This window comes from Martes martes (genome assembly GCF_963455335.1).
Source record: "Martes martes genome assembly, chromosome: 3".
Taxonomy (NCBI): Eukaryota; Metazoa; Chordata; class Mammalia; order Carnivora; family Mustelidae; genus Martes; species Martes martes.
In genome coordinates, this window is record NC_137890.1 from 110,747,370 (window position 1) to 110,774,137 (window position 26,768).

At 38.1% G+C, this 26,768-nt stretch overlaps 1 protein-coding gene across 1 annotated transcript in view; it reads right to left on the minus strand.

Annotated features, from left to right (window-relative positions):
* ZEB2 (zinc finger E-box binding homeobox 2) overlaps window positions 1-26,768 on the minus strand; it is a 128,883-nt gene that overhangs the window by 2,630 nt on the left and 99,485 nt on the right. The window contains exons 4-8 of the mRNA XM_080799671.1: window positions 13,260-13,448; window positions 12,333-12,547; window positions 9,593-9,701; window positions 6,692-8,661; window positions 5,101-5,281 (exon numbers count right to left, since the gene is read on the minus strand). Of these exons, the coding sequence (XP_080655797.1) occupies window positions 5,101-5,281; window positions 6,692-8,661; window positions 9,593-9,701; window positions 12,333-12,547; window positions 13,260-13,448 (2,664 nt within the window). The remainder of the gene's footprint in view (window positions 1-5,100; window positions 5,282-6,691; window positions 8,662-9,592; window positions 9,702-12,332; window positions 12,548-13,259; window positions 13,449-26,768) is intronic.

The window sequence follows — 26,768 nt, forward strand, 5'->3', positions numbered from 1 at the left end:
GAGGCTGAGCTAATCCCAAAAAGTGTTTTCCCCTCGAAAGTTTTCCATGAGATGTCAGCCACTTGTGGAGTGTTAAAATACTCTTCAGCTAGAGAATGCTGTATTTCCTTTGGCATTCCAGGCAGTTTCTAACCAGTGTTTGGAACTTGAAACTAGTGCCAAGCCTAAACACATCTGGTTGATTCCAGGCCACAAATAGCACTGGAATGCCTTCAACACCTTCTGTAGCTGCCATACTTAAAAGTTTATTTCCAAAATAGAATGGACCAAAAAAAAAAAAAAAAATATATATATATATATATATATATATATATATATATATTTTTTTATCAGACCGATGCTCCAGAGTTAAAGTCAGAAATGTGTCGTGTAGGGCACTAGATATTATCCTAACACACATGAAGCTATGTGATTATATTTCCTAATACAAACTTGCATTTCATCAAATTAAATTATAAACCGGCCTTAGTAGATTCAACCCCATTTTCATTTGCTAAGTGTCATGTTATAAGATTAGGAACCCATTCTACACACTTCAGGTATTCAGTTATATGGTGATATATAATCTCAATTAGTAATCAAATATCTTTAATAATGTTATTGAATGCCTCTAGGGCAATCTACTATTTAGAAAACGCTGTAGGCTGCTGTATGTTATTTCATTAATGGTCTTTATCTTACTGGAATATCCAATATAAATTTAGTGATGACAGATGTGGTAAGGCAAGTACTAAGTTCTGGAATAGGAAGTTATTTACCTGCAAGAGAAGAAATTAGAAAAATATTTGTTGGTGACTACTCACTGCATTGGAAATAGGGAAGATTCTGGTAATCTACTTCAAGGCAGTTAATGGCCTGAAGAAAAAAAAAAAACCGGTATAATTCAAACCACACAAGAACCACTTCTTAGCTCTTAGAAAAGATGTTTTGAATGAGGCCAACTGGATAACAGAAAAGGGAAATCCAACGGCGTGCCAAGAGTTTGGAAAGACAGGGTGTTTTCCATTCGATAAGACCACCATGGTGGGAAGGTCCTTTAGCAGGAAGCAGAAGTATATTTGGGAAAAAGATAGAGGTCTGGCCTTCCAGAAAACTTCAAGTCATGATGCACAGATTTGGTCTGTCGTGTGTACTTGGACCTTAAAGAAAAGGATGCTCTCAGGGACAAGGATAAGACGTGTCTGACAGTGGTTCATTCATAGGGGCAGGATGGTGCTGGTTTAGATCACGGAGATGGTTTGGAGTCTGATTGCCTCAGTTTGAATCTGTCTTTTACAACTAGCTGTGCAACACAGGCATGTTAACCTCTCTGAGGATCAGGGTCCTTGTTGGCATAAAGGAGGTCATTTGGGGGCCCTAACTTGTGGCCCAGGCATAAGAAGTAAAAGAGGTAATGTAGTTAAAGTGGTTAGTACAAGGATTGCACATAGTAAGCACTCAATTAATGTTAGATAATTTTATTTGTTTTTATCAGTACACATTCAATAACTCCCCAAGTGGTAAGCAAGATAAAGAGCAGAGTACATGGAAGAAGTAAATCTGAATGGAAAGAAGAGAAATTGTAGATGAAAAATTTCTCAGTGCTTTAGTTGCTACAGCATGCATAGGGAGAACTGTCCTACAACCTCCTTTGGATGTCTCATCAGCTCAGGAGCACAGGAGGTGAGAGAGTTAGGTGACTTAATGGATCCGCTGTGAATAATCGTGAATGAACATCACAGTGACCACAGCTGAAATAGCTCTCTCTTTTCCAAAGGAACAAAACACAGAGCAGTGTCCTGAGAGAAAACAAACACTCTCCAGGACAAGTTTCAAGGCCTGTTAGAAATGCATGGGGGATGCTCATTAAGCTGCAGTCTATTATATAGGTATTCTGGTTACAGGCGATCAATTTTCAGGGAATTCAATCAATAATAAACAACATGCTAATAATAGAAATACATTAATTCTATAGTATGAACTGACAATCTGAAGGAATAAAATGTGCAGCTATTACGCCATGCAAAGGACAGAATTTGGGGGTGGGTTGGAGGGCTGAGCTAAAACTTGCACTAAATATTCTAGTACTCTCCAGAAGTGTTGCTGGTAAGAATTTAGTAAATTCAATTTAAGTAGGAACAGCCTTTTTTTATTTTTTATAATTTGTTTGTTTGGTTTACCTGCTTCAAGTCAAGATTCCTGGAATTAAATTTTCACATGAACACGATTCAGAATATAACCAAGTTGACATTGAGTGAATCAAACTTTTTAGGGTAATTTTTTTCCCTAATCTCAAGGTTCATGATTCACCTGACAGCTAGAATGATAACTAAAGTTAATAAATGGAAGGTTTGTGGTATGAAAAATATTATCATATAATTGAGAAACAAAATTGACTGGTAATTTATTTAAAACTTTGACTTTATCTATGCAAAAGTAGAAACATTTTTATTACTTTTCTGAATAAGGTAGGTTTAAGAGTACCTACCACAACGTCTCAATAGAAAAAGTACTCAATAAATGTCAGATTTAAATTTTAGTGGAATACAAATGAGTTCGTGACAGTGCCTAACAGGAGTTTCAGATTTTGTGTTGCACTGTCCTGACTTGTGACAATTAATCCCACTGAAGTCAACTTCCCAGTCCTGATCTCAGTCCAGGCCCCAGGAAAAGCAAGCAAGCAATACGCCATCAGTAAGGAAAACCAAGCATTATGTCTTTGGTGTCTCTGCCTAGGAAATAAATTAAAACAGTTCAAGGTAAAAGAGCACAAGATCTCAAGAAAACGTAGCTCATAATTTCCTTCTTAACTTCAGCCATTCTATATGCTACATTGTGGACAGGTGTAACAAACACACTTTATCAATGACACATTTGTATAATCAGCACATAATCAAATGACGATTCAACTTCATTTCCCAATCTTAGAATCAATCAACCCAGAGACTGTTCTCATGTACAATTTTCACATTAGTACATTCTCAAATTATTACTAATACTTAATATAAATAAATGGAAGGCTTCTGGGGCCCAGTTAGGGAAGGAAAATGGACTAAAGTTTTACATACATCACAGTGCTAGAAAATTCATGAAGAACTTCACGGTGATGGAACCTAATACACTGACAGCAGTAATGTCATGAGATGTTTGGTCAAGAGACCAAAAAGTTAACACACTAGAAACTTGACAAGCCAGGAAGCCAACAGGAGGATAATTAATCACACATTTAAAGAAGTCATTGGATGGTTAGGATCTTGTTGCTATACATTACTTCTAGGCAGCAGATCTTCTCACATCTTAAAGAACCAAGACACTTTATTTTTATTTTTTTAAATACAGCATCATTTTCAGATTGATTATGCATATTTATGTTTGTCAACTTTTGGGTCTCTCAACTGTCTATATGCCTATGAAGTTTATGAACTACCTCATTTATAAGAAATAAAGATATTGACGGGATGTCAATATGTATGATAGCCCTCACTAAAATAAAAGTTTTACACTCACCATGTAGTAAATGATAGAGTTTGCATATGGTCATATAATAAAACCAATCAGAGAGGGAAAGATGCCTTCAGTGATGTGCCTATTGTAGCTGAATAATGAAATACAAAATATATTTGAGATTGATTAAAATATTAAATTTAGATATGAAAATATCTTCATAAATATTTAAATAGGACTTGGTACTAAAGAAAACATCTATAGATATCTCTGATAAAAGACAAAATTAGGAAAATTTTGGCATTTCAAACACGGAATTATATCACACAAGTATAGAAACTATTGGGACTTGCTTTTCAAACTAGGCTGTCTTTAACGTATCTTTAATCGAACTTTAAAAATAATAACAATATCAGACCATTGAAGAAAGAGAGATTACTGGGGTACTGTTACTTATCAACTTCGTTCTCTTCACAAATATCCTCCAGCACCTCCTGTTCCCCCAGCTTCCTCCCACTCTCAGGCTGCCTCCCACACATGCTCAGTGAGGGAAGAAGGAAGAGGAGGAGGAGGACTGCTCCCCAAGGATAGTTTTCAATCACTAAAAAGCCACATACTTAGAATACAGCAGAGAGTACTCACATTATTACCCTTTCTTCCCCGAAGAGCACTGTTGGGCTAATTTTTTCACTCCATATTAAAATGTTTGATACTAGACTTTCTCATTTAAAAAGTGAGTTTTTATATAATTTCCCCCTGCCAATATTTTCATTGAGATCCTACACTCTTTCTTTTCCCATCTAGGGCCAGTACAGTGTGCCAGATTTCTAGAGGAGAAGAGTTGGAACCGGAGGCTGGTTGCTTTGTGGTTAAAGGTGGAGGAAGGAGGAGGAAGGAGGGAGTGAGCACAGGTGCAGCTCCACTACGGAGCTGCAGATCGGATCTTGGATTGTGGGAACCAACATTGCTTCACATTATGGTCCTTGCCTTTCTTTTCAAAAATTAACCCACTATCTCACTACTCATAGTGAAGAACTAGGCTGCTATCTTGTCAACTCTGTATAATTGTTCCTAATTAGTAATGCATGAATTGGAAATAAGCTAATTAAATTTAGAAAGTTTTATTTTAGTCTTCCAAATAGAAGTAGTTTCCGTAGCTCATTTGGCATATTACTTTACTTATACCTTTTCCCCTCACAGTACTAACACTTCCGCCGTGTTCAAAAAATGGCCAATTTATAAGACCAAACAGAACCACCTCCAAGGTGCAGCTTACTTGAAGTTTGGCTGATAAATCTAATACATCACTGACTGAATTTTTCATTAAATTTTTACATAGAGTCATTACAACTTGAGAATTTGAACATATTTTCAATAACTGGCTTGTGTCATGCCATTTCCTGGCCCTGGCCACTTAAATATACCTTTGACAGGATCCGTGAATTTGGCTTACAGATTAACTTGAAAGATAGGAAGACAAGCACACTCATAAACACATGAATGATCCAATAAACAGGCAACAAAAAAGTCCTACGGAGCTAGGCAAAAGCATTATTTCTTCCTTGTTGAAGGTATCAGCATATGCTACATCTTATGTCGCACAAGTGTACTCATTAAATATTATGAAATGTGCAGCAGGCCGGGAAGCTCTAACTAGCTAGTCAAAGTCACTCATACCTGTGTGTTCGTATTTATGTCGCAGAAGGGAACTGCTTTTCTGGAATGTCTTGTCACATAAGTCACATGCATACATGCCACTCTCTGTCTTCTTGATCTTCTTTCGAGACAGACAGGAGTCGGAGTCTGTCATGTCATCTAGGCCTGACATGTAGTCTTGTGCTCCATCAAGCAATTCTCCCTGTGATATAATCACATAATTCAACACAGTCTCTTCTCCTCGTGTTTACACCAAACAATTTCAGGTAGGCTGACATTTGGAGAACCTCAAAAGTGCTTGCTATTAATCAATCTCATTTAAAAAACAAAACAAAACAAATAACCCCAAAAAACAAACTACTACTCTCCATGAACCAAAATATAAATCTCCTCCATCTTGGATGGTAGAGCTCATTGTTTTTTAAGGGTAAAAACTGGTCAACTCAGAAGGTCAGAAAAACATAAAATTTTCTAAAATCCTCAGTTTCCTTTATATCATGAAATATCCACAAGTGAAAATCAAACATCAGAATTTGTGTATTTTTCAGTGTGGTTAACTTTAGAAATGATCTGTAGCTGTAGAAACCCTATTTTAATTGAATTTTATATTTAGGTACAAAATGTTATTATTATGCAATCCATTTAAATGTATGTCTACCAACTAAAGGCCTCAAGCTATATTTTTATATTTAATTTTCTAATTTGAAATAGGGAATATTAATAACACTTTTTATCAATGTTCTATCTATGTTAAAACAGCCTTCAGCATTGAGCAATAATGAATGTGGATCAGTAAATTATTAAATTTCTTGATATTTATTTTGTCGTGATCCAAAGGAGTACAAACTTGCATGATAACATACATTTCCATTTGCTAGCTCACAGTTCCGTTTTCTTAGACTACGTTTGCACTAATTAATATTAGAAGAGATTAAATAGGCTTAAATACATTTACAAAGAGGGCAGATGTACTGTAAATTGGAAGCCTGGAACAGCTGTTACAGAGGTGCACGGCTACTTATGCTCCTATTTTGCAAACAGGGATTATACTTCATGTTGTTAAAACATACCTGCATTTGGTTGGAAAACCATAAATTATTCGCGGGTTTGAAAAGTCCATCAGAAGTGAAGTGGAATGTGCAAAATAGGTTTTAAAATACTCTCCAAAATACACTATTTTCTATAAAATCAAGTACATATCAGACTCATACGTGTCTTATTGCAGACTGTGGACTGTGAACATTTGCACAAGTAGGGGACTGTTCTAGACGCTAACCTTTAGCCTCTATGGAAGTCCTGTCAAATACCGTTAGCACCGTATAATTCTAAAAGCATACAGATCAATCTAAATAAACCTCAAAAATAAGTCTGAAGCTCTTTATCTTTTGTAAGGCAGCCGTGTTCCCACAGCTCTGTGTTCCTCTGATTCTCCATTTGTTTGTCTAGCCCAGCCGGTTTGAGGTTCAAGTGAAAACCAACTCTGCCATGTCTGCTGAAAACACAGCACTTGATTTTGTTCTCACTAAGACTCCCCCACCCTGCATGCACATACCCAGCATAGTATAATTTTCAAGGTCTCCTCTGTTCCGAACAAAAGGGTAGGTCCCGTTACCTGAAATCCTTGTTTCCGCTGGTACTTTCTCCTCTGCTGCATATCAGCGAAAGTAGCTGCTCCAGTTGGGTAGGTATAGGCCATGTGTGGTAGGAAGCTCATCTGATCCAGTCCCGGGTATGGTCGGAGCCCAGGGATACTGGTCTGGACTGGTGGCATGAAAGTGGCAGGGGGAAATGCGCTTTGTGGAGGAAGAGCTGTGTACAAAGTTTTGGCACTAAATGGGTTCATGCCGAACACTGGGTTAGTGCTTTTGCTGTCCAGATTATTTGAGTTTGAAAACTCCTTCTTGATAAAAGTCAAGTTTAGAGGCTCATCTGAATTTTCAGATGATGAAGAAACACTGTTATGGTCTAAAGTTATGCTGCTAGCTTTTGTTTTGTTCTTTGTGGCTATAATACTTTTGGGTTCTTTCATTTGTTTTGGTAATGACAAGTCCAAAGGCTCAGCCTGGAGCTCCTCGGAAGAGAAGCTGTTTGGAGTGTAAGAACTACTGTGGGAGTTTTTAGAAGATGTGGAGGAAAGATTTAAGGGAGAGGGAGTATTACTCCTTGAGTGGTCCAATTTCTCAACTGGTTTAATATTGGTAAAATGGGAAGGTTTGGTTAGCCTGAGAGGAGGATCACAATTCGTCACACTGTTGTGGAGTTCTGCTATGGATGGTGATGTAATGGAGTCCATAGGCTTTACGGGAGACCTGGGTAACAAAGAGTCTTTTGTGGGAGGGTTACTGTTGGGAGCTAGCGGCTTGGAGTTCCTTTCCAGTGATGGTGACCTGGAATTTGAATACTGGTAGACTTTTCGTTGCTCAAACCATTCCTTCACAAATTCCTGAGGAAGGCCCACAGCAATGGAAATTTTCAGCAGTTCATCAGAATTGGGCTCCATGTTCATAGCATAATATGCTTTCAGTACAGACATGTGGTCCTTGTATGGGTTGATGGGGCTTGTCATTCCTTTCTCAGAAAGTACAGATGACAAGAGGAGGGCTTTATTATCAACAAAAACTCCAGCTTTGTTGGGGACTATGTTGTCGTGAGGTTGCAGGACTGCCTTGATCTCTTCGTTCATCTTACAAAGGTAACGTTCATGCTGATGCAAGGGAATGGGGCCAGGGAAGCTTTCTTTACAGAACTGGCAAGAAAATGGAGTGGATATGTTGTGGTTCTCGATCATTTTATCATCAGTGACCAAATCTATTAAAGTACGTAGCTTCTCTTTCTTGATATTACTGATCTGTCTCCTTGAGTCAGTGGTCAAGCTCTGGAGGCAAGCTTTGGCTTCATTGACTTTTTCTAATGTATAGTCAATAATACTCTTAGTGGCACCATTATGACTCACTACTGGAAGACCTACGGGTGGAATATTAGGAGAAGTAACTCCTTGTTCCTCAGGTTGAGAGCATGGATCCTTCATGTGATAACCTTTCAACTTGGAAATGTCTTCAGCTTTGCAGTCCATTTTTTGCCTGGAAACCGTATTGTCCACAATCTGTAGAACCTTTTGTACCTCGCTTAAATTACTATTCATTGTGGGAAATCCGAGTAAAGGGGCTTCCATCCCTACACCTAAGTGCTGCATTGGACTCTGAGCAGACGGATGAACTCCCAGAGGGCTGGTGGCTCCAAGTGCACCATTCATGAAGGGACTAGTGCCACTAAACCCGTGTGTGGCCATAAGAACTTTATAGTCATTGAAGTCTAGTGGTTCTGTTTTAATTTTAAGTAAGCCTGTCTGTTCAGACATACTAAGTGGTTTTCCATTCTCCAATTTGTTTCTTAACTGGGTAATAGCTGAATTAGTAGGAGAAGAAGAAACAGAATTAGGGGAAGAACCCGTCTTGATATTGTTTCTCATTCGGCCATTTACAGAGATTAAACCAATACATTTCTTGCTGCTGATGTGTGAGCTGTAGGAACCGGAATGGGAGAAACGCTTCTTGCAGTTTGGGCACTCGTACGGTTTTTCACCTAAAATGATAATCAAAATCAACATTACATTTTTTCAACTGGGTAACGATTGCGATTGTCTACCGATACAAGAATCTGTGAAACCAAAGGGAAGGAACACAATGGGGTACCTCCACATTCTAGGTGCTTAGCTTAGAATTATGTGGCCATAACTGTTTCTGGGCTTTATCTACCCTGAGAGGACATAATTCAAGATGTTAGCAGTGGAAGGTGAGGGCTATCTATGCCTTTTTCAGCCAAGATCCCAAATCTTGTCTTGCCATCGGCAGCCTCCTATTTAAACAGAGTGTCAGATTAATGTGTGGTCAATAACACAATAAAGATGTCACAGTATTTAAAGGGAAGTGTCGCCATGGCTTTAATCAACTCTGTAGAGATTCCATTGATTCTACCAATCCAACTAGTCCTTTGAATAGCATCCAATTTGGTAATAAAATGCTTGGCAGAGCTATCAAAATAGTTATAAAGAAGAAATCTCAGTGGTCGGATGTTGTTCTGTAAAATACAGCTCCCAGGAATCAAGGAACATTTATCATACAAAAGCTCTCATCCAAAATTCTTCAACGTTTTCTTTCATGGTTAGGTATCAAAAATGAATACCCTTCAAAATTTGCCAGCTGAGTTTCTTCAGGTCAAAAATATTTAATCTGTAGAAGAGCATTGAAAGAACCAAAAAGGAGCCTCTAGATTTTGTAATAAATCAAAGCGTTGGCGATTTTTAGGAAGTCTAAACATGGCTTTTCTTTTTGTAAGATCATGCCAATGGTGGTACCATAGGTCTCACGAAGACTGAGCAGGCTCACGTAATTTGTGAAATAAAAGGCTAGTTCCAGAAAGCTACAAACAGGATTGTGTAAATTTTAAACAATCTTTTAAAACTCCCCTAATGAAACAAAATGCAAATGTGAGCACCGGCACCTCTGCTACTCACCACTGTGAATTCGCAGGTGTTCTTTCAGATGGTGTTTATATTTGAAAGCCTTGCCGCACTCTGTGCATTTGAACTTGCGATTACCTGCTCCTTGGGTCAGCATTTGGTGCTATAAAAGGGGAAAGACTGACATCAGTTTTGTGCGGGAGGAACAAAGGAAATTTGTTACAAATATTTTTAAAAGGCCTCCATTTTTTAGACAGGCCAAAAGGTTTGAGTGCATGTTTATTTATTTGCCCAGTCTTTCAGAGTTGCAATAAAAGTGATAATGTTGGCAATAAAATCAGAACAAATAAAAAAAAAAAGTGCTTTCACATGCGCATCCAACACTTGCTTTAGAATTATCTCTGTAGTCTCTTTTCCAAAATGTTTCTTTGAGCCTTTGGAGATGAGAAAGTATAATTGTAAAGATGTTTGTGGTTCTCTGTGTTTACTGCACATTCTAAAATCTGAAGATTCCCCGTTGGAATGCAACTGTTTTGTCAAGGAAAAAAATAAATATTATCCTGAAAAATTCTAAGTAGTCTCCAAAAAAACTCCCCATGCAAAGAACTAATTTTATCAAATTTTCTTTATCAGGGTAAAAGTATAGCTCACGCTGAAGCAATATCAATTTTAAAGGAGAAAAAAAAGCACACATACATAAACAAAAAAAATTCTTGACTATAAATATTTCATTATGTGATAAGCATGTTTAAATATCCCATTCACTGTGCTAGTAGCAAATGTAAACCCTGTTTTTCCTGACGTGTTGCATATCAGATTTGATTCATTATCAAATGTAAGAGACAACATCTTGGGTTATAGCTGCTTGAGCAGTTTTATCACAGGCCAGTAGGAAGGACTTCAACGACTTTTCATTTTCCTTTTTAGTAGTGTGCTAGGGAGTAGGGACAAAAAAGAAAAAAAAGTTTGCTGAAAAGACAAGTTAAAAGCAGCAAAGATATAATCAAACACAGCTGACCTTTTTGAACAAGAGAAAAAAAGCACTGTGACTTAGAATTCTAAAAAAAAAAAAAAAAAAAAAATACAGTCATCCACTCTGGATGCTCAAGGTAGGAGGTCAGCCTTTTTCAAGCAGCAATGACACAAAAGCCTTTTGCAAAAAGACAGCACAGAAACGGTATGACAACTGCTAGGGTGTGCTGAATCTTCCCACATTCCTAGTGAGACAGATGGTGTTACATGGGACACAGGGAGGTTTGTTCAAACAGCAGCAACCTTCAAAGATCAAGCGGAGCCCAGCCCGCCGAGCGCCATTGAGGGACCAGCGCTCATATGTTGCTGAGTTGCATAAACAAACAGCAACAGCTGCTTTGTCTCCCCCCACAGCCCTCAGAGGACTACTATAAACTTTAGTTGTGCCACTGTTAATATGATACAATCATTTTAATTTACTAATTGTAAATGCCATGAGCAAATGAGGGGACTTTTCAACACCAAAGCTACCATTCATAATGCGCCAACACAATCACACTTCTGCATGTGAAATTTAAAGCAGTTATGCTAGATAAATATCTAGGCACTTTTTTTTTCCTCGAGTTTTTGTTCCTATAAGCAAGGGGAGATAAACTGTTACATAAGTGTAACTATGCAAGCATAGCTTTTGTAGCTGAACTTCGAAAAAGGTTCAGGTGACAAGCTCAATCAGATCTGAATGGAAAGATTTTCCTGAGCTGTTCTATTACAATAGTAAAATTCCATAATATAGCATCATCACCATTTCTTGATTGGGTTTGGTTATCGTCATTTTCCTCAATCAAAGAAAATAATGCCCACGAGAAAAAAGAAACATAAGAATGTTACAGAATATCCTGTTAAGTCATTTTTTAAAAACAGATACGGTAGCGAGGCTTAAATAGGAGGCTTCCAGATGGGTAAGGCCAGTTATTGGGGCTTCAGGCACACCATTTCTGTTACCATTCAAACACATAAGATCAACCTGCAGTCAGTTCTCCCAGGAGGGCAGAAAGAGCAGTGTTGCTAAAACATGGAAGGGACACTGTGAATCGATCCTATTCAAACATTTTAAGGATTTAAGAAGCTATGCTTACCTGTTCAAAACAGAGTTTTTATTTTTAACACAAATCAACCAAATGAGGCAGAACAAGCTTAACGTTTAGCCATAGGCATGTAAATCAAAAGGGATCATTTAAAACATAGGTCCAATATTGTAGTATCAATCTGGTTTATTTTATACATATACAGACGTGTAATATGCCTTTTTGATTTAAAAAAAAAAAAACGTTTAATTAGATTTCAGAAACTAGGAGCAGCTTGTAAAAATACTCTAAGTACCTGAAGGTATTATATGACAAATGAAAGAAATACACACTTCCTTTACTCTGACTTAGATCTTATATGGAAAAAAAAAATTCTGAGTAAAACTAGATGAAAAATGGAATTAAAATTGCTGAGATGTTTAATAATATATAATTAAAATGCTACGATTTCATTCACTTTTTTGTGGAACATAAAAATGAAACTAAAGTCAAGTTAAAGTGCAAATAAAATTTCTAAATTAGAAATTAACACACTCATTCGATCGTGAACATAAGACTATTAAATCATATTAGAAGAGACCATCAAAAAATCATTTAGACCTCAATTAAAGCTATTACCATTAAAAGATCTGCATCTTCAAAATGCCATGAAAAATTAATAATGATTGCCAATCAAAGCAATATCGTTTCTCTAAGGGGTTATTATAGAAAGAAATCACTTAAAACCAACCCCCCACCTGATCTGTCCCTGGCTTGTGCGTCACCATATGCCGCTCGAGCTGGGTGCGGTAGGCAAACGTGTAGCTACAAAGAGGGCAGGAAAAGTTCTCTTCGTTCTTCTCGTGGCGGTACTTGATGTGCTCCTTCAGTGATGTCAAGCGCTTGTAGCCCCGGTCGCAGTAGGGGCAGGTCAGCAGTTGGGCAAAAGCATCTGGAGTTCCAGGTGGCAGGTCTGTAGCCGAGAGACGAGAGGGAGAGAAGCAGGCCAAAAGGTCAGTAAATCAATGGCAGCTAATGGGCTGCCTGCCCGGGCTGGTATGACAGGAATCACTGCAATCTGCTCCACGAGAGCGCCATCATTGCGCTCGGCCTCCGCGCGCGCCGGTCCCCTCGCACACCCGGCGCAGACTTGTCGGAATCAGCTCACACTGCGCTGGGAAGTTAATTAATTACTGGCGCTTTTGGGGGGAAATTTAAACAGCTGATAAATGAGGAAATTCTCTTTAGGTGACTGACAGTTCGTGGTAAAAACCTTTGGTCACATGCGACTCGGGAATTCACAGCCGGCCAGAGCTTTTTCAGGTGTCAGTAAACAAGAAAGGGAAGGCGAGGGGTCACTCTTTCTCAACTTTTTTTTTTTTTTTTTTTGGTTCCTCAAAAGTGAAATATTTCAGAAACATTGGAATCAATTTCGATATTTTTATCTCTTAGAAATAGGCTCTAATTGTTCTTGTTCTTTATTGGATGTACAAATGACACAAATTTGCTGACAAAAAAAAATTTCACAATACCCTAAAATTACAGTTCTAATCTTTGCTCATGAAATTCCATGCCTCTGCAGCTGTTCTTCAAATTTTAAGGTAAACACCCAGGCATGTAGTGCATTTGTAATTGTAACAGCTGCAGAGGTCAGTGTAGTGGCTAAAAATGAATTACAGCCTCACCATTTTCTTCTTGCCCATTGGCCTCTGGCGTGCCAAGGCGAGACAGCTCCTCGGGGGCTTCTGGGTAAATAATGGCTGTGTCACTGCGCTGAAGGTACTCCTCGATGCTGACTGCATGGCCATCGCGTTCCTCCAGTTTTCTTTTGGCAAAGTATTCCTCAAAGTCTGATGTGCAATTTGCATTCTTAACTGAAATCATAAGAGGACATCATAAATATCTTTGCGGGGCCTTCTTCCCAGGGGCCCAAGCCCATTCATGTCATTGTTACTACGGAATATTGACTTGCAAAAAGACAGTAAATAGTTAGTTTATTTGGGAGAAGTGTTGCAGATGACCAGTCATTGACTGAATGCTTATTCTTGTCATATATGCAAAAAAAGGAGGACACTTTGCTTTACGTTAAAAAGGCACATCTTATTTTCCTCTTCCTGGAATACCGTTCCACATAATTCACAAAGAATGAAAGACAGTTTCAAAAAAAAATTTTTTTTTTAGGGAAAATTTAAAAAATAAAAAACAGAGCTACATTCTAAGATCCATAAACATGAGAGATAATAGGAGCTCAAAGCCACTTTAACAGTCTATATAAAACTTCCTTTTCTTTTAAGAAAGGTATATTTAATTTTTTATTGTCCACTAAACTTAACGTGCCTAACCACAGATACATCCTGTTGCTAAATATAAGCTTTTAACCTTCCACTCTCTGCACATCACAGATGGCCAAGACTACACAGTCTGACACAGATGCGAAAGGATAGATATTCCTAGAGAGATAATAATGGGACTTTGTTAAAAAATCATGGGATGCGACACTTTATCTTTTCCTATAATTTCAAGATTTAGCTCAGTATTTTAAAGCTGCCTGAAAGTAAAATGAAGCTCACAAATAGAAATGAAATAAAATTAACAGAAATACTTAATAAAAGCAAAAGAAACCAGCTATATTATTGTGTGATTTTGATATGACTTTTAACTTTTGTAATTATGACTCTTTTGCCATGAAATGAATAAGAGCTGCAAATCAATTTTAGCAACCGTGTCACAAGACTTTGTATATTTGAAACCTCTAGATATGTTTTGGAGATAAGTTGTGGCTTAAATATCCGAAATAAACATTTTTATGCATAAGACAGTGTTGGGCGTGTGCCTGCTACTGTAAGTAGATGAATAAAAGTCCTTTGCTAGTACAACTAATGGTGGAGACCTGCTTTCATCTGAGAGCTGTTAATCTTGATTCCCCTATATTCTTCACCTCACCTGCTCTGCCGTAAAAGATATTACAGTATTTGCCATACTAATTATTTCTGACCATTTGTGGCAGGGTGATGTTCATGCAAGCCAGTCAATTTTTCTTTTTCTTTTCATTTTTTTTTAAAGATTTTATTTATTTATTTGACAGACAGAGAGATCACAAGTAGGCAGAGAGACAGGCGGAGAGAGAGAGGAGGAAGCAGGCTCCCCGCTGAGCAGAGATTCCCGTTGCGGGGCTCGATCCCAGGACCCTGGGATTATGACCTGAGCCGAGAGACTTTAACCCACTGAGCCACCCAGGCGCCCCTTTATTTTCATTTTTATTGTTGCTTTCACTGCTATGAACTTGTGGATTATAGATGAAAAGAACAGAGAGCGGAACCTTCCATTAATTCAACAAGTACTGAATGACTGTAGATGGTAGGTGCCATGTCTTATTTCCATAAGCAAAAAACAGATGCGGTTTCATCCTTCAGGAAGACACGAGAACAATCAGTACAACTGGTATTTTCTCCAAAATAAAAATGTTACACACTCACGTAAGTGTTAGGAAAAGACATTGTGTGGTAGTTTGAAAGCAGCAGCAGGGGGACCCGATGGAGACTAGAAGATCAGGAAAACTTTAATTGAGAAGGCACAGAGTTTACTAGCTGTAGAAGCTGGGGCAGAGCCGCTCGTGCAAGGATACAGGGACTAGAAGGGGCATGGTGTCTTTCCCCATCTAAAGAGATGAGCTGATGTGCCCACAGTGGAAGGGAAGCAATATGATGCGAGGGTGGAGAGGCAGGAAGGAACAAGAACATGTGGCATACGGTAGACCTCTTACGGATTAGGGTTTTATTCTAAGAGAAACAGGAACCCATTGACAGGTATTAAGCAAGAAGATGACTGAATGAAATTGTGAATTATCTGCATTTTTTAAATGACAACTTTGGCTATCGTTGATAGGGACTGCAGGAAAAGAAAAGTCAATTCTGAGAATCCAGTTAGGAGTTTCTTGCCATAAACCAAGCAAAGGTAAAGGTTAAGGAATTGGTGATGGAGACTGTGAGAAGTGGCTGGATTTGAGATATTTAATAAGTAAAAACACTAGGCGTGGGGGAAGGATTGGGTGTGCCAAGGAAGGAGAAGCTAAGACCTTAGCCCAGGTTCAGGCTTTCCAAATTTGATGGATGACAGGTGACAGCCACCAAAGCATGGAGCACCAGAATTCTAAAAACACTTGAAACTATGAACTAATACATTGTATCAAATAAAAGGAAACTGGGGAGCATCACACTTTGTAGACTATTAAACTAAATGCTAATAATCCTGAGTGGCGTGATCTCAAAACTTTCCCTTTTGCCACTCCAACTTCTGATAAGTTGAATAAGAGCAATAGTCTGATTGCAACACCTATAATTCCTTCAAATATAGGTTTGGAATGTGTAATAGTAGATTATGATTTTATATCTTGAAATTTGTTTAGACCTTCTCAGAATCTTGTCTTTAACTCTTTTATTTATTTATTTACTAAGATTTCACTTTTAAGTATCCTCTGCACCCAACGTGGGACTCGAACTCACAACCCCAAGATCAAGAGTTGCATGTTCTACTGACGCAGCCAGCAGGCACCCCCAAGTCTTAAACCTTTCAGAAGAACATGAACACTGATTAAGATCAATGTTAGTATGCTCATGATGCCATAGATGCTTTCTAAATGGTATTTATTGGTAGTGAATATGATGGTGTCATTCAGCTTGTGCCATTAAGTCTCTAGAGAGTACAAAGAACAGCCAACTTGCACAAACTATTTGTTCACTGTTTCGGATCATCAAAATGACTTTACGTCTATCAAAAAATCACCTTTTGTTTTTAACACAAGAAGAGATAAAGGGGACAAGATGGTGGATCAAAGATGAACCTCTTTTGAACAACTTGACTGATTTGACCAGGGACTGACTTTCTTTTTCAGCTCTATAGCAGTGGAAAGTCACATAACAGCTCCTTTCTGAACCCAGACCTATTTGAATGTTGTCAGATATTTAAAGCATGACTTATTTCAGCTTTTAAAGAACACTGATCCACTTGATGATCCTTAGTGCAACCTAGTAAACATGGATGGATGGACATTTTAACATCCTACTTGATATTTCAGCAACTATTTGAATTATCTGGCTATCTTTTCATGGATTTTCATTTGCATATGAATGCTCCCATCAGAAATGTAACCAAATGCAAATTCAATAGGATTTGCATTAATAGCCTTTTGGCTTCAATAGGAGGAAAATTCTGATTTTTCTGGATAGGCAAACTAAATTGCATCTAGAAACAACACTACTGGTATTTGGAGATGCAGTTCACTTGCTAGATCAAATCTGCCTATGCTAGATTTCTGTGTCAAGTGTGATAGAGACAAAAGACCTCAAATCACATGCTCTCTTTAAGGATCATCTTGGATCATCTTTGTACACTGAGCTTTGAGTATATTGCCTAGAAATCAGTAGGCTCTCAAGAATCATTACAGAATGAATGCGGAATAAATTATGTGTTTAACACTAACTTTGGTGTAGAAGTCTTCTAGTAAAAGGAAGCATAAATAAGATACCCACAGTTGAGCTAGGAATTCAGACCTGCTATTCAGGCAATTCTAGAACAATTATGTGATTAACTGTGTAGTGATGATCATATACACTCGCAAGAGTTTAGTAGAGTTCAGGTAGGTATTTGAAAAGAATTTCATGAAGAAGACAGCACTCAATCATTTAAATCTATTTGCTCTATCAAGATTTTCTTCATGTGGTACAGATATGCTACTAGCTGTACATCTAATATATGTAGAGCCACTTAAGTGGGCTACATACTAGACTTCCATGAGCTAGCCTAGGCATAACCAACCCAGAAATAATATGTTTTTTTTCCTTGGTGTTGTGATGGGTACTTTTAACATACGGTTTTCCTGCCCAGTTCCACAACATTCTCCTTTGCCTAGGAATGGCTCCCCATATTCTCTATTGTCAAACTTTATGGTACCCAAGGGAGTTGCATTGTTATTGCATGATTCTGCTCCCCTAGCCACAATAGATTAATTGGCACCTAAAGTGAACCTATCTTAGTCCATTCTCCAAGCCAAACTGTTGATTGTCCAGAGGTAGCCAATAGATCTAACTGAGTCAGCAAATCTTTCTTATAATTTTAGGACTGTTCCAAAGGGAGTATCAAGGGAGTCTATTTCCTTCAAATGACTGTATCTGTAAGATGTAGAACAAAGAAACTGATATATCCCCTGTAGGGTAAGAAGATTTATGAAGAAAGAGACTGAAGCAGGTGTGCAGAGAAAAGAGAAAAACAAAGACAAGATGGCAAGTCCTGACAGTACATTTCTAGCTATATTTGCTCCTGAGGCCAAGCTATACCTGTGTCCTTCCAGTGGCTCTGTTGTCAAACCTCCTTAGATTCTGGGAGCTGGAAAAACCCTTTTCTACTTCAGGCTATGTGTGTTTCAATTTCTGAGATTCAAAATCATCCTAATTGTTATATTTGAACCAATAATGGGATTAAATTTTGGTTACTTGAACTTGCTGAGGAGCATGAAGTTTTGGTTCTGTACAGAAGGTTGCGTTTATGGTTTTTACAAAGATTTTGTAATACTGTATTGTGGACACAGGAATGAGGTAGAAAATTCACTAGAAAGTTATAGAATTCCCCACTGCATTCTTCTAGTGTAAAATCAACCTCATTTTCCTTTTTTTTTCCTTTCCCCGTGTAATCCTCTTCACTCCTTGGTCTCCTTGGAAGAACTTCCAAAACACACTGACAAAGGATATTTGCATGACATTTATGATCAAACCTTAACAAAAATTCACAAGAAACCTCAAAGTAATTTCTTTTCATATTTTCTCCAGAGATTTTACATTTAATTCTAAAATTTACCCTAGCATGTTATAAATATCTAAACCTCCCCTCAGATCAGGTAAACTTTTCTGTATCTAAAACAAAAAACAAAAACGAAAAACTTCATTAATTAAAAAGGTTTCTTCAACCCCATGTGTATTTTAATATTGTTAGGATAAATTTCTAGGTTGCTTCAAGTTAGAAAAGCCTCATGTTTCTTCTAAATATGTTCACTCTTACTAATGTTGTTTATTAATGATATTTTCACAAATACTTTTATGTCTATCTTAGATATTGATATTTTTAGGTAATGATAATCATCAATATGGATTGACTTTTAAACTTATTGCTTAAAAAACAAGCAATGTAGATAGAACTCTAAATGAAAGAGATGTATTGGTCTTCAAATCAGGCACCTCTCATAACTGAGTTTTTAGAACACTTTCTCAAAGATACTTAAAAGTATGTTTTGCTTAGTGTTTACAAATAGTTAAATCATAATGAGACCTTGATACTTATTCCTTCTCTTTTTCCTTTTTTCTCTATTTACTTTCATCTCTTCGCCATTTATTTTCTTTATTTGTAATGAGCATGTGTTCATGTAGGAAGGCAGGTACTCTATTATAACTGATATGTTTTCCTTTTTCCATTTCATTTAAAAATTGAAGAAATACGTTTGAATATTACGCCAAGCCATTTTAATGAACATAAAATGAATAAATAATTCTTACAGAAAAGAAAACATCTTGGAGGATCTAGAAAAGCTGAAGTAAATACATGTAAAAAAAGGGGGTTGGATCATTCACCCATCCCACTGCTTAATAACTATTTATTGAGAGCCTACTAATGTCAGAGAGTGTGCTTTGGGATGAGGACACAATGGTGTTGATTGATAATTGTTTTCCTGATTCTGTGATTCGCATATTGAGAGATATGTACATGAAATGGCTGTGCTTCTACAATATACAGACATATAAATACATAATGTATAAATGTATGAATATATACATAAATGTATAAAAGGAATATATATTATGTATATACATATACATATATATATGGATACTTCTCAGTATAATATAGAAATTATGCACTTATCATATAATTTGACTTTTATTTGTCAAGGCAAAGGGACCTGGAGAAGCAATCACAAATCTAGGTAACTGTATTCATCATCTGTTAGAAACATAGTCTTTTTACTGACATTCTAGATGATAAGAAAACATAGAAAATTGCTTTTAATTTAGTCTTCTGTATTGAATTTTTAAAGAAGCCCACATAGGGGAAGGGAGGGAAAACTGAATGGGAAGTCATCAGAGAGGGACACAAACCAGGAGAGACTCTTAACTCTAGGAAACAAACTGAGGGTTCTGGAGGGGAGGTGGGGGGGGGGGACGGGGTAACTGGTTGATGGGCGTTACAGAGGGCACGTGATGAGTACTGGGTGTTATAGGCAACTGATGAATTATTGAACACTATATCTGAAACTAATGATGTATTATATGTTGGCTAATTGAATTTAAATAAAAAAAGGTAAAGAAGCCCATCCTCAACATTTGTTGAGGTATATAAATTCTCAGGGCTACTTTGTTTAAAGTTGACTAATTAATGAACATAAGCATTTTTTATCATTAAAAATGCATGTGTGCCTTTCTGTAGAAGGCTTCCAAAATACATATTGGCACCAGATATTTAAAAACAACCGTAAGGGAAGAGGACGATCTTTTTCTCATTACACAGCTACGCAGGCAGTCCAGCAGAGTGTCCCACTGCTACAGAGGTGTGTGCAGAGCCAGGGAAGCCTCCTCCAGAGAGACAAAAGTTTTCTTTTCTTCTTGAGCACTACCACAGCGCCTGGGTGGGTCTCTCCATGCCTGCTCTGACGTGGCTTTCTCCAGGGAACGCGTGCTCAGAGGCCAATGAGAGCCCCTGATGTGTAAGAACTTTAAGAGAGAGAGAGGCAGAACGAACGGGGGATGGGAATCTGGGAATCTGTAGTACTCTGCACGATCAAATATCTCCCTCCACAGCAGGAAGCAGCCCAGTCAGGGACACAGTCTAATTTTAAAGTGAGGTTTTATATTAAGGGACTGTGAATATCAAAATTTAGAGACCACTGACCCTTAGGCAGTTTTGATTGCTATGTATAGAGACAGAATCCAAGACTTTCAAAGGAAGCATCCCAAGTAAGTTTCTATGTATTTATTTTTCACATTACTGTGTAATTGAAAATTTTGGAGTTGGTATCTTACTGAAAAGAATCTTAGACTGTGTTATATTTTTGAGGGGTTTATAAAGTAAGGTGTTTTGCCTGGCAATTCAGTACTCTTCTTAAATGCTTTTTGTACACACACAAAAACCTAAGGATGCTCTAGGACAGTGGTTTTCAAAATGTGGCCTCAAAAAAAGGGGGGGTGGCTTCCAGGCCAGCAGGATCAGTAGTACCTGGGAACTTGTTAAAAAACAGAATCAGGGGCGCCTGGGTGGCTCAGTGGGTTAAGCCTCTGCCTTTGACTCAGGTCATGATCTCAGGGTCTTGGGATCGAGTCCTGTATCGGGCTCTCTGCTTGGCAAGGAGCCTGCTTCCCCCTCTGCCTGCCTGACTCTCTGCCTACTTGTGGTCTCTCTCAAATAAATAAATAAAATCTTTAAAAAAAAAAAAACCCAAACTGGAATCAGCAGTCTCTGTTGACAAGACTTTCAGGGGATCTGATGCACGCCCAGTTAAAGAATCAATGCCCTGGGAATTCAGTTATCTGCATCACCTGGCTAAATTCAGGTATTCGGTGACATGGTTTTGGGAAGCAGCTCAGGATTAATCTCCTATCACGTGGCCTTCCTGACCCTCAACCTGAGCTCAGAACTTCCTTCCGCACGTATCCATCTGCATATCTCAATCACTGAACTTAAGCACAGCACATTATATCCTTTTAAATACATATCTGTGAGCTGATTGTGTTTTATTCAGCTTCGTAGCACCAGTGCCTAGTACAGTGCCTGACACACAGCTAATCCTCAATAACTGAATGATCAGACCGGGTTCAGGGTCATTGGGCAACCCATTTTGGCTCAGCCAGTTATGATTTTTAATCTCAGTATCTCTATCTGTAAAATGAGCTAGTAAATGCTTTCTGAGGTATCCCTGAAGTTTCAGAATTCCATACTTCCAATAAGTTAATTACCCTAATTAACTTACTTTTTTATTCACTGTCTAGGCCTAAAGAATTTCATCTATATTCTTGTCAGTTAAAAACTCAAAGCAACATAGCTTTCTGATGGAGGAACCGTAGACACAGATGAAGATTTTGGAGGTGACTAGAAACCACTGACAACATCACAAGGAAAACAGTGCTTATTAAACATTTGTTGAGTGAATGAAGGAGACACTCAAGAAGCTTGGGATATCAGTTATCTGTTGTGGGAACCCTTGCTGTGAAGTGGAGATAGCTGCTCCTAATCACAAACAAAGCTAATAAAACTGCAACATTCATTAGCCAGGAAGTGCCAGGCTCTTATACACTGATTATGGTCGGCAAATGACTCTCCTATCTCACCTGCCAAGTGCTACATCTGTTTTTCTCTCTTCAAAACCCACCTTTTCCTCTATTTTATTTTTATAAACTTACTGAATGGGGTTAACTACAAATTTTTAAATGATGATTTACATGACCTCTCTGGATGACAAAACTCTTCCAACATATAAGAATGTGACAGTATAAACAAGAAGAAAATGATATGCTTTATAATAATTTGATTCTCTGCATGTTGAGTACTTAGGTACTGAATTATCTGATAAACTGATCTTGCACAATTATTAACCCTATATACCCACTCAACTCTTGCTGAGAAATAACTTATGATTAAACTTGTGTGGCTTTCATTACCCATACCAGAAACCTAGTTAATTTAAAAAACAACTTAATTTAGGGGCACCTGGCTGGCTAGTTAATGGAGCATGCAACTCTTATTCTCAGGGTCATGAATTCAAGTGCTGCATTGGGTGTGGAGATTACTTAAATAAATTTTTAAAAAAGGATTAAAAAATAAAAATTTTAATTTAAACTCCGTGCAAGAATAATAAGAAGAATTGGAAGTTATTAAACCAAGAGGATAATAATGGTGCAGAAATGTTCTTACCCTTTCCCCCTCTTTCTTCAAAGCTAATGATGCGATGCATAGAATTTGTATTTAAAGAGGTCAAACCACTTGCTGGCCTCCTAACCTTCTCATTAGTATCATCAATTTAGGGGGGGTTATACCTTCAACCATGGTGTTTCTTGCACAGGCAAGATTTTCAATCTTGATCTAGAGATTTCCAACCGCTTTGGAGACACCTCAGAAGAATCTGGTAAACCTGGACATAGCCAGCATTTCCCTGTGGTACTTCAGGTGGTAAATCCCTGATCCCACCCCTCCCATTCTGGCTTATCCTCTGCTATTATCCTAATGCATTTTGTGAGCTATAAGCAGAACTGGCTACAGTGGGGCCCAGAGGGTCTGGTGCAAAATGACAACAGCAGAACATTAAACCAAAGTCAAAGCTGTAACAAACACAGGGCCCTGGGCGTAATACCACGAGGCAGAACCTCCCCCTCCTGTGCCAACTAGCTCAGCCAGTGCTTTGTTGTCTTTGTTCAGGCTTCCCAGTAACAGTTCATTAGCAGAACGGGTAGGGTAAGGTGGAGTTCAAAATTCTAGTCTAATTTCCTCATTTAACAGATGATACAACTAAGGTACAGCGAGGTTTATGATTCATACAAAGTTAGATAAATAATTTCTGGAAAAGCTTGATGGAGAATTCATATATCCTGACTCTTAACCCACTGCTCTTTCCACTGTATCATAGTGACTCAATATGTGAAAGAGAAAGAGAGAGAACCCCGTTTTTTCAGTTTTTCAGTACGCCCAACTGATTTGACATGATTTGAATACATCTTAGATGCTGACAAGGTTGCTGACATAAAATTAGTATGGGGAAAGCCATGGTAAGTTCTCACGTCAATATAAATAAAATACAGAATTTTAAACTTTTCTTTTTTTCTCAATTTTTCCTTTCATGTTCGTGCTCTCCATTTTTTTCACTGGGTGATCCACATCCAAGTCTACTGGGGTAAAGTGAAAACATCCAAGTTCTTGAAATTCTCCACTCAAGATGCTTATTTATAATTTCCATTTAATATTTCAGGATTATGTTTTCCTATTTTAGATTTTTTCTCGTCTTGTTTCTAAAGGCACCCAGAAAGGAATGACTTCATGAAACACCTTCCAAAGGTGAATTTTTTTTTTTAAAGATTTTATTTATTTATTTGACAGACAGATCACAAGTAGGCAGAGAGGCAGGCAGAGAGAGAAGGGAGGAAGCAGGCTCCCTGTTGAGCAGAGAGCCCGATGCGGGGCTCGATCCCAGGATGCTGGGATCATGACCTGAGCCGAAGGCAGAGGCTTTAACCCACTGAGCCACCCAGGCGCCCCCAAAGGCGAATTTTTATTAACTATTATGGTGATAGTAGATAAAAAATGTCTCAAGCTTGGAACTAGAGACCAAAAAAAAAAAAAAAAAGAAAACCAACACCCTTTATTCATGGTTCATTTTGCTTTCCCATTCCACATATTACTTGTTTATCCCCCCACATGCTTAATGATATCCTCCTACATGCGTTCCACTTCTTCAGATTAGATGAAACTGTGTCATCCTGTCATAATACTCCATCCCTCCCAGACCTTTCCAGCACAGCCGTTCCTGCTTTCATCTATCTAAGCTCACAGAGCAAAGAGGATGGGTCAACAAACTCCTCAGTTCACATGGCTGTTTCAAACTGATGTTCCTAAGTCATGCATCATCATTTATTTGTTTATTCATTTATTTATCAATGCAACAAACAACCCATTTGTCAACCATCAAGGTTGTATCAACACCGCGCCCACTGAGAGGGACTACGGAGAAAAGCAAACTTAACCTCTACCCTCCAAAAACCTCCAGTTTGCAACTGTAATTTTTTGAAGCCTCGGTCATCCATTTTTGCCATCATGTTTTAACACACTACTTGCATAGCTCAGGTAAGATGACACTTTTCCCGTGGTTATGTTTACTCCAGGGCTGTTTATACTATTACTCTGGGAAACTTCATGGCTCAATAGTCCATGCAGGATCCTGGCTTCCAAGGCTTTGAGTCTCTCTAACCACAGAGATGGCCACACTTTGGTACTGGGCTAAACCCGCGACACTTCCACCTCTGCAAACCAGAACGTGAAACTCAATCTGTTTCAGCCTTCTGCCCTTTCCCACCATCCCGTTCTTTGTTCCCCTGATGCAGATTCTTCACTGTGATAACTGGGCTCTGACAAGTCTTCACGTCCATTTCACCAGGTCTGCTTTTACTTGCCTCAGTTGACCTTGGAGCTTGAAATCTTTTCCATCCCTGTCCCTTATTTTTGTATCGTTTTTGCCTCGCCAAAGAAAATCCAGCCCAGTTTCTTTGCTCCTAGAGTATCAAAAATGTCTAAAGAGGGGCGCCTGGGTGGCTCAGTGGGTTAAAGCCTCTGCCTTCGGCTCGGGTCATGATCCCAGGGTCCTGGGATCGAGCCCCGCATCGGGCTCTCTGCTCAGCAGGGAGCCTGCTTCCTCCTCTCTCTGCCTGTCTCTCTGCCTACTTGTGATCTCTGTCCGTCAAATAAATAAATAAAAATCTTAAAAAAAAAAGTCTAAAGAAATTGTAAATAATTGTAACAGGCTTGTTTCAGTCCATGTTATCCAAATAGGATCTTCTTTTGTGATGGTAACTGAATCTCCATATATTGTCTACAGCAATTACTCTAGATTTCCATTCTTCAAGAGTCTAACCCTACTCCCTTCCCTTACTGTCAACTGATCATCTCTTTTCCTACTTACTTTAAAGAGTGCAACTCACGTGACATGAATTCCCTGAACTACCTTAACTTCAACCAAAATCATTCTTCCTTTTTCTTTTGATCTTATTGCTAATAAAGCTGTGCCTCTGCCCACAGCCAAGGCTACTCTCTAAGGCTACTTCCTCCCAAGCTACTGATAACCCCGTCTCCTTTTACATTTTCAGCTTTCTCTATGTCTCACTTTTGCACAGAGCCATATTTAACAAGCCTTCTTCCTGAAGAAAACCTTCTCTGAATTTTGCAGTCTCTTAAGACACTTCTCTACCCTCGTGTCTCCAATATTTGACCCTACGCTGTCAAAAACCCTCTGCAATATTGAGCATCTTTCACTTGAACCTACATGGCTTGTTGTATTTCAAATAAAACATCTTCATTCACACATTGTTATGATGCTAACAATAATGATGATGGCTAGCAACAACTGTTTATTATGTCTAACATTGTGCTAAACATTTTACACACATTTCTTATTCATCTACCATTGTTTTATTTACCCAGTTGAAGGTAAGTCCTTAATGACAGTGACTGTTCATTGTATTTTTCAAATACAAAGTGTCTTAAACTTAATTGGGTCACCCTAAGTGACTATTGATCTGAATAGCTAATTAGGCTATTAATGATTTTTTGGGTAAAGTTTGCCTTCATGTCATTATGATTTTTTTTGAAGATTTTATCATTACGTAATCTCTGTACCCAAGGTGGGGCTCCAACGTTCAACCCTGAGATCAAGAGTCGCATGCGCCACTGACCGAGCCAGCCAGGTGCTCTAGGATTTTGCATTTTTTAAGGACAAGGGTTATGTCTTCTATTTCCTTAAAGTTTCTTTCTCAAGCCCCAGTTTAAATTCTGCACACAACAAACACCCTAACAGAAAAGAATAAAGGGAGGTATCTTAGTAAAGTGATGAATATTGTATTATTTGTTTATTTGATCGTCATTCAGGACAAAAAGAAAAACAACATATGATTCCTGATAACAGCCAGTGATCAAGGGAAAGTCTTTGACAGAGTTCATCATTGTACACAAACACTGTAAATACCACTATCTCCTCTTCTGTGTTTAAAAAAGGACCCCAGGTAAAGATGAAATGAAATAGAAAACTAAGCAATAAGCAATTCCTTCTCCGTCTTCATGTTTTAACCTCAAATGCATTGTTGGAGCAATGAACAGACATTTGTCCTGCAGCTTGTCTGCTTGGTTTTCAAAGATGTCAAAGGAACTTAATTGGCAGAGGCTCTCAAAATTGAATGGTTAAGCCCTCCCATTACAAATTTGTTAGATATTGCATTTTTGTTTTCTAGAGAAGAAGCTAATGAGGAACCAGTGTAAAGGGAGGAAACAGTTCAGAGTCCATTCATTTCTTAATGCATAAAATTGGTTTAAAGCTTACCTGTAGATACAAACAAACTGGTGAAATAATCAAATCAGGGTGAGCATTTAGTATATGTTAGGCATTGCATTAGGTATTGTTTTTT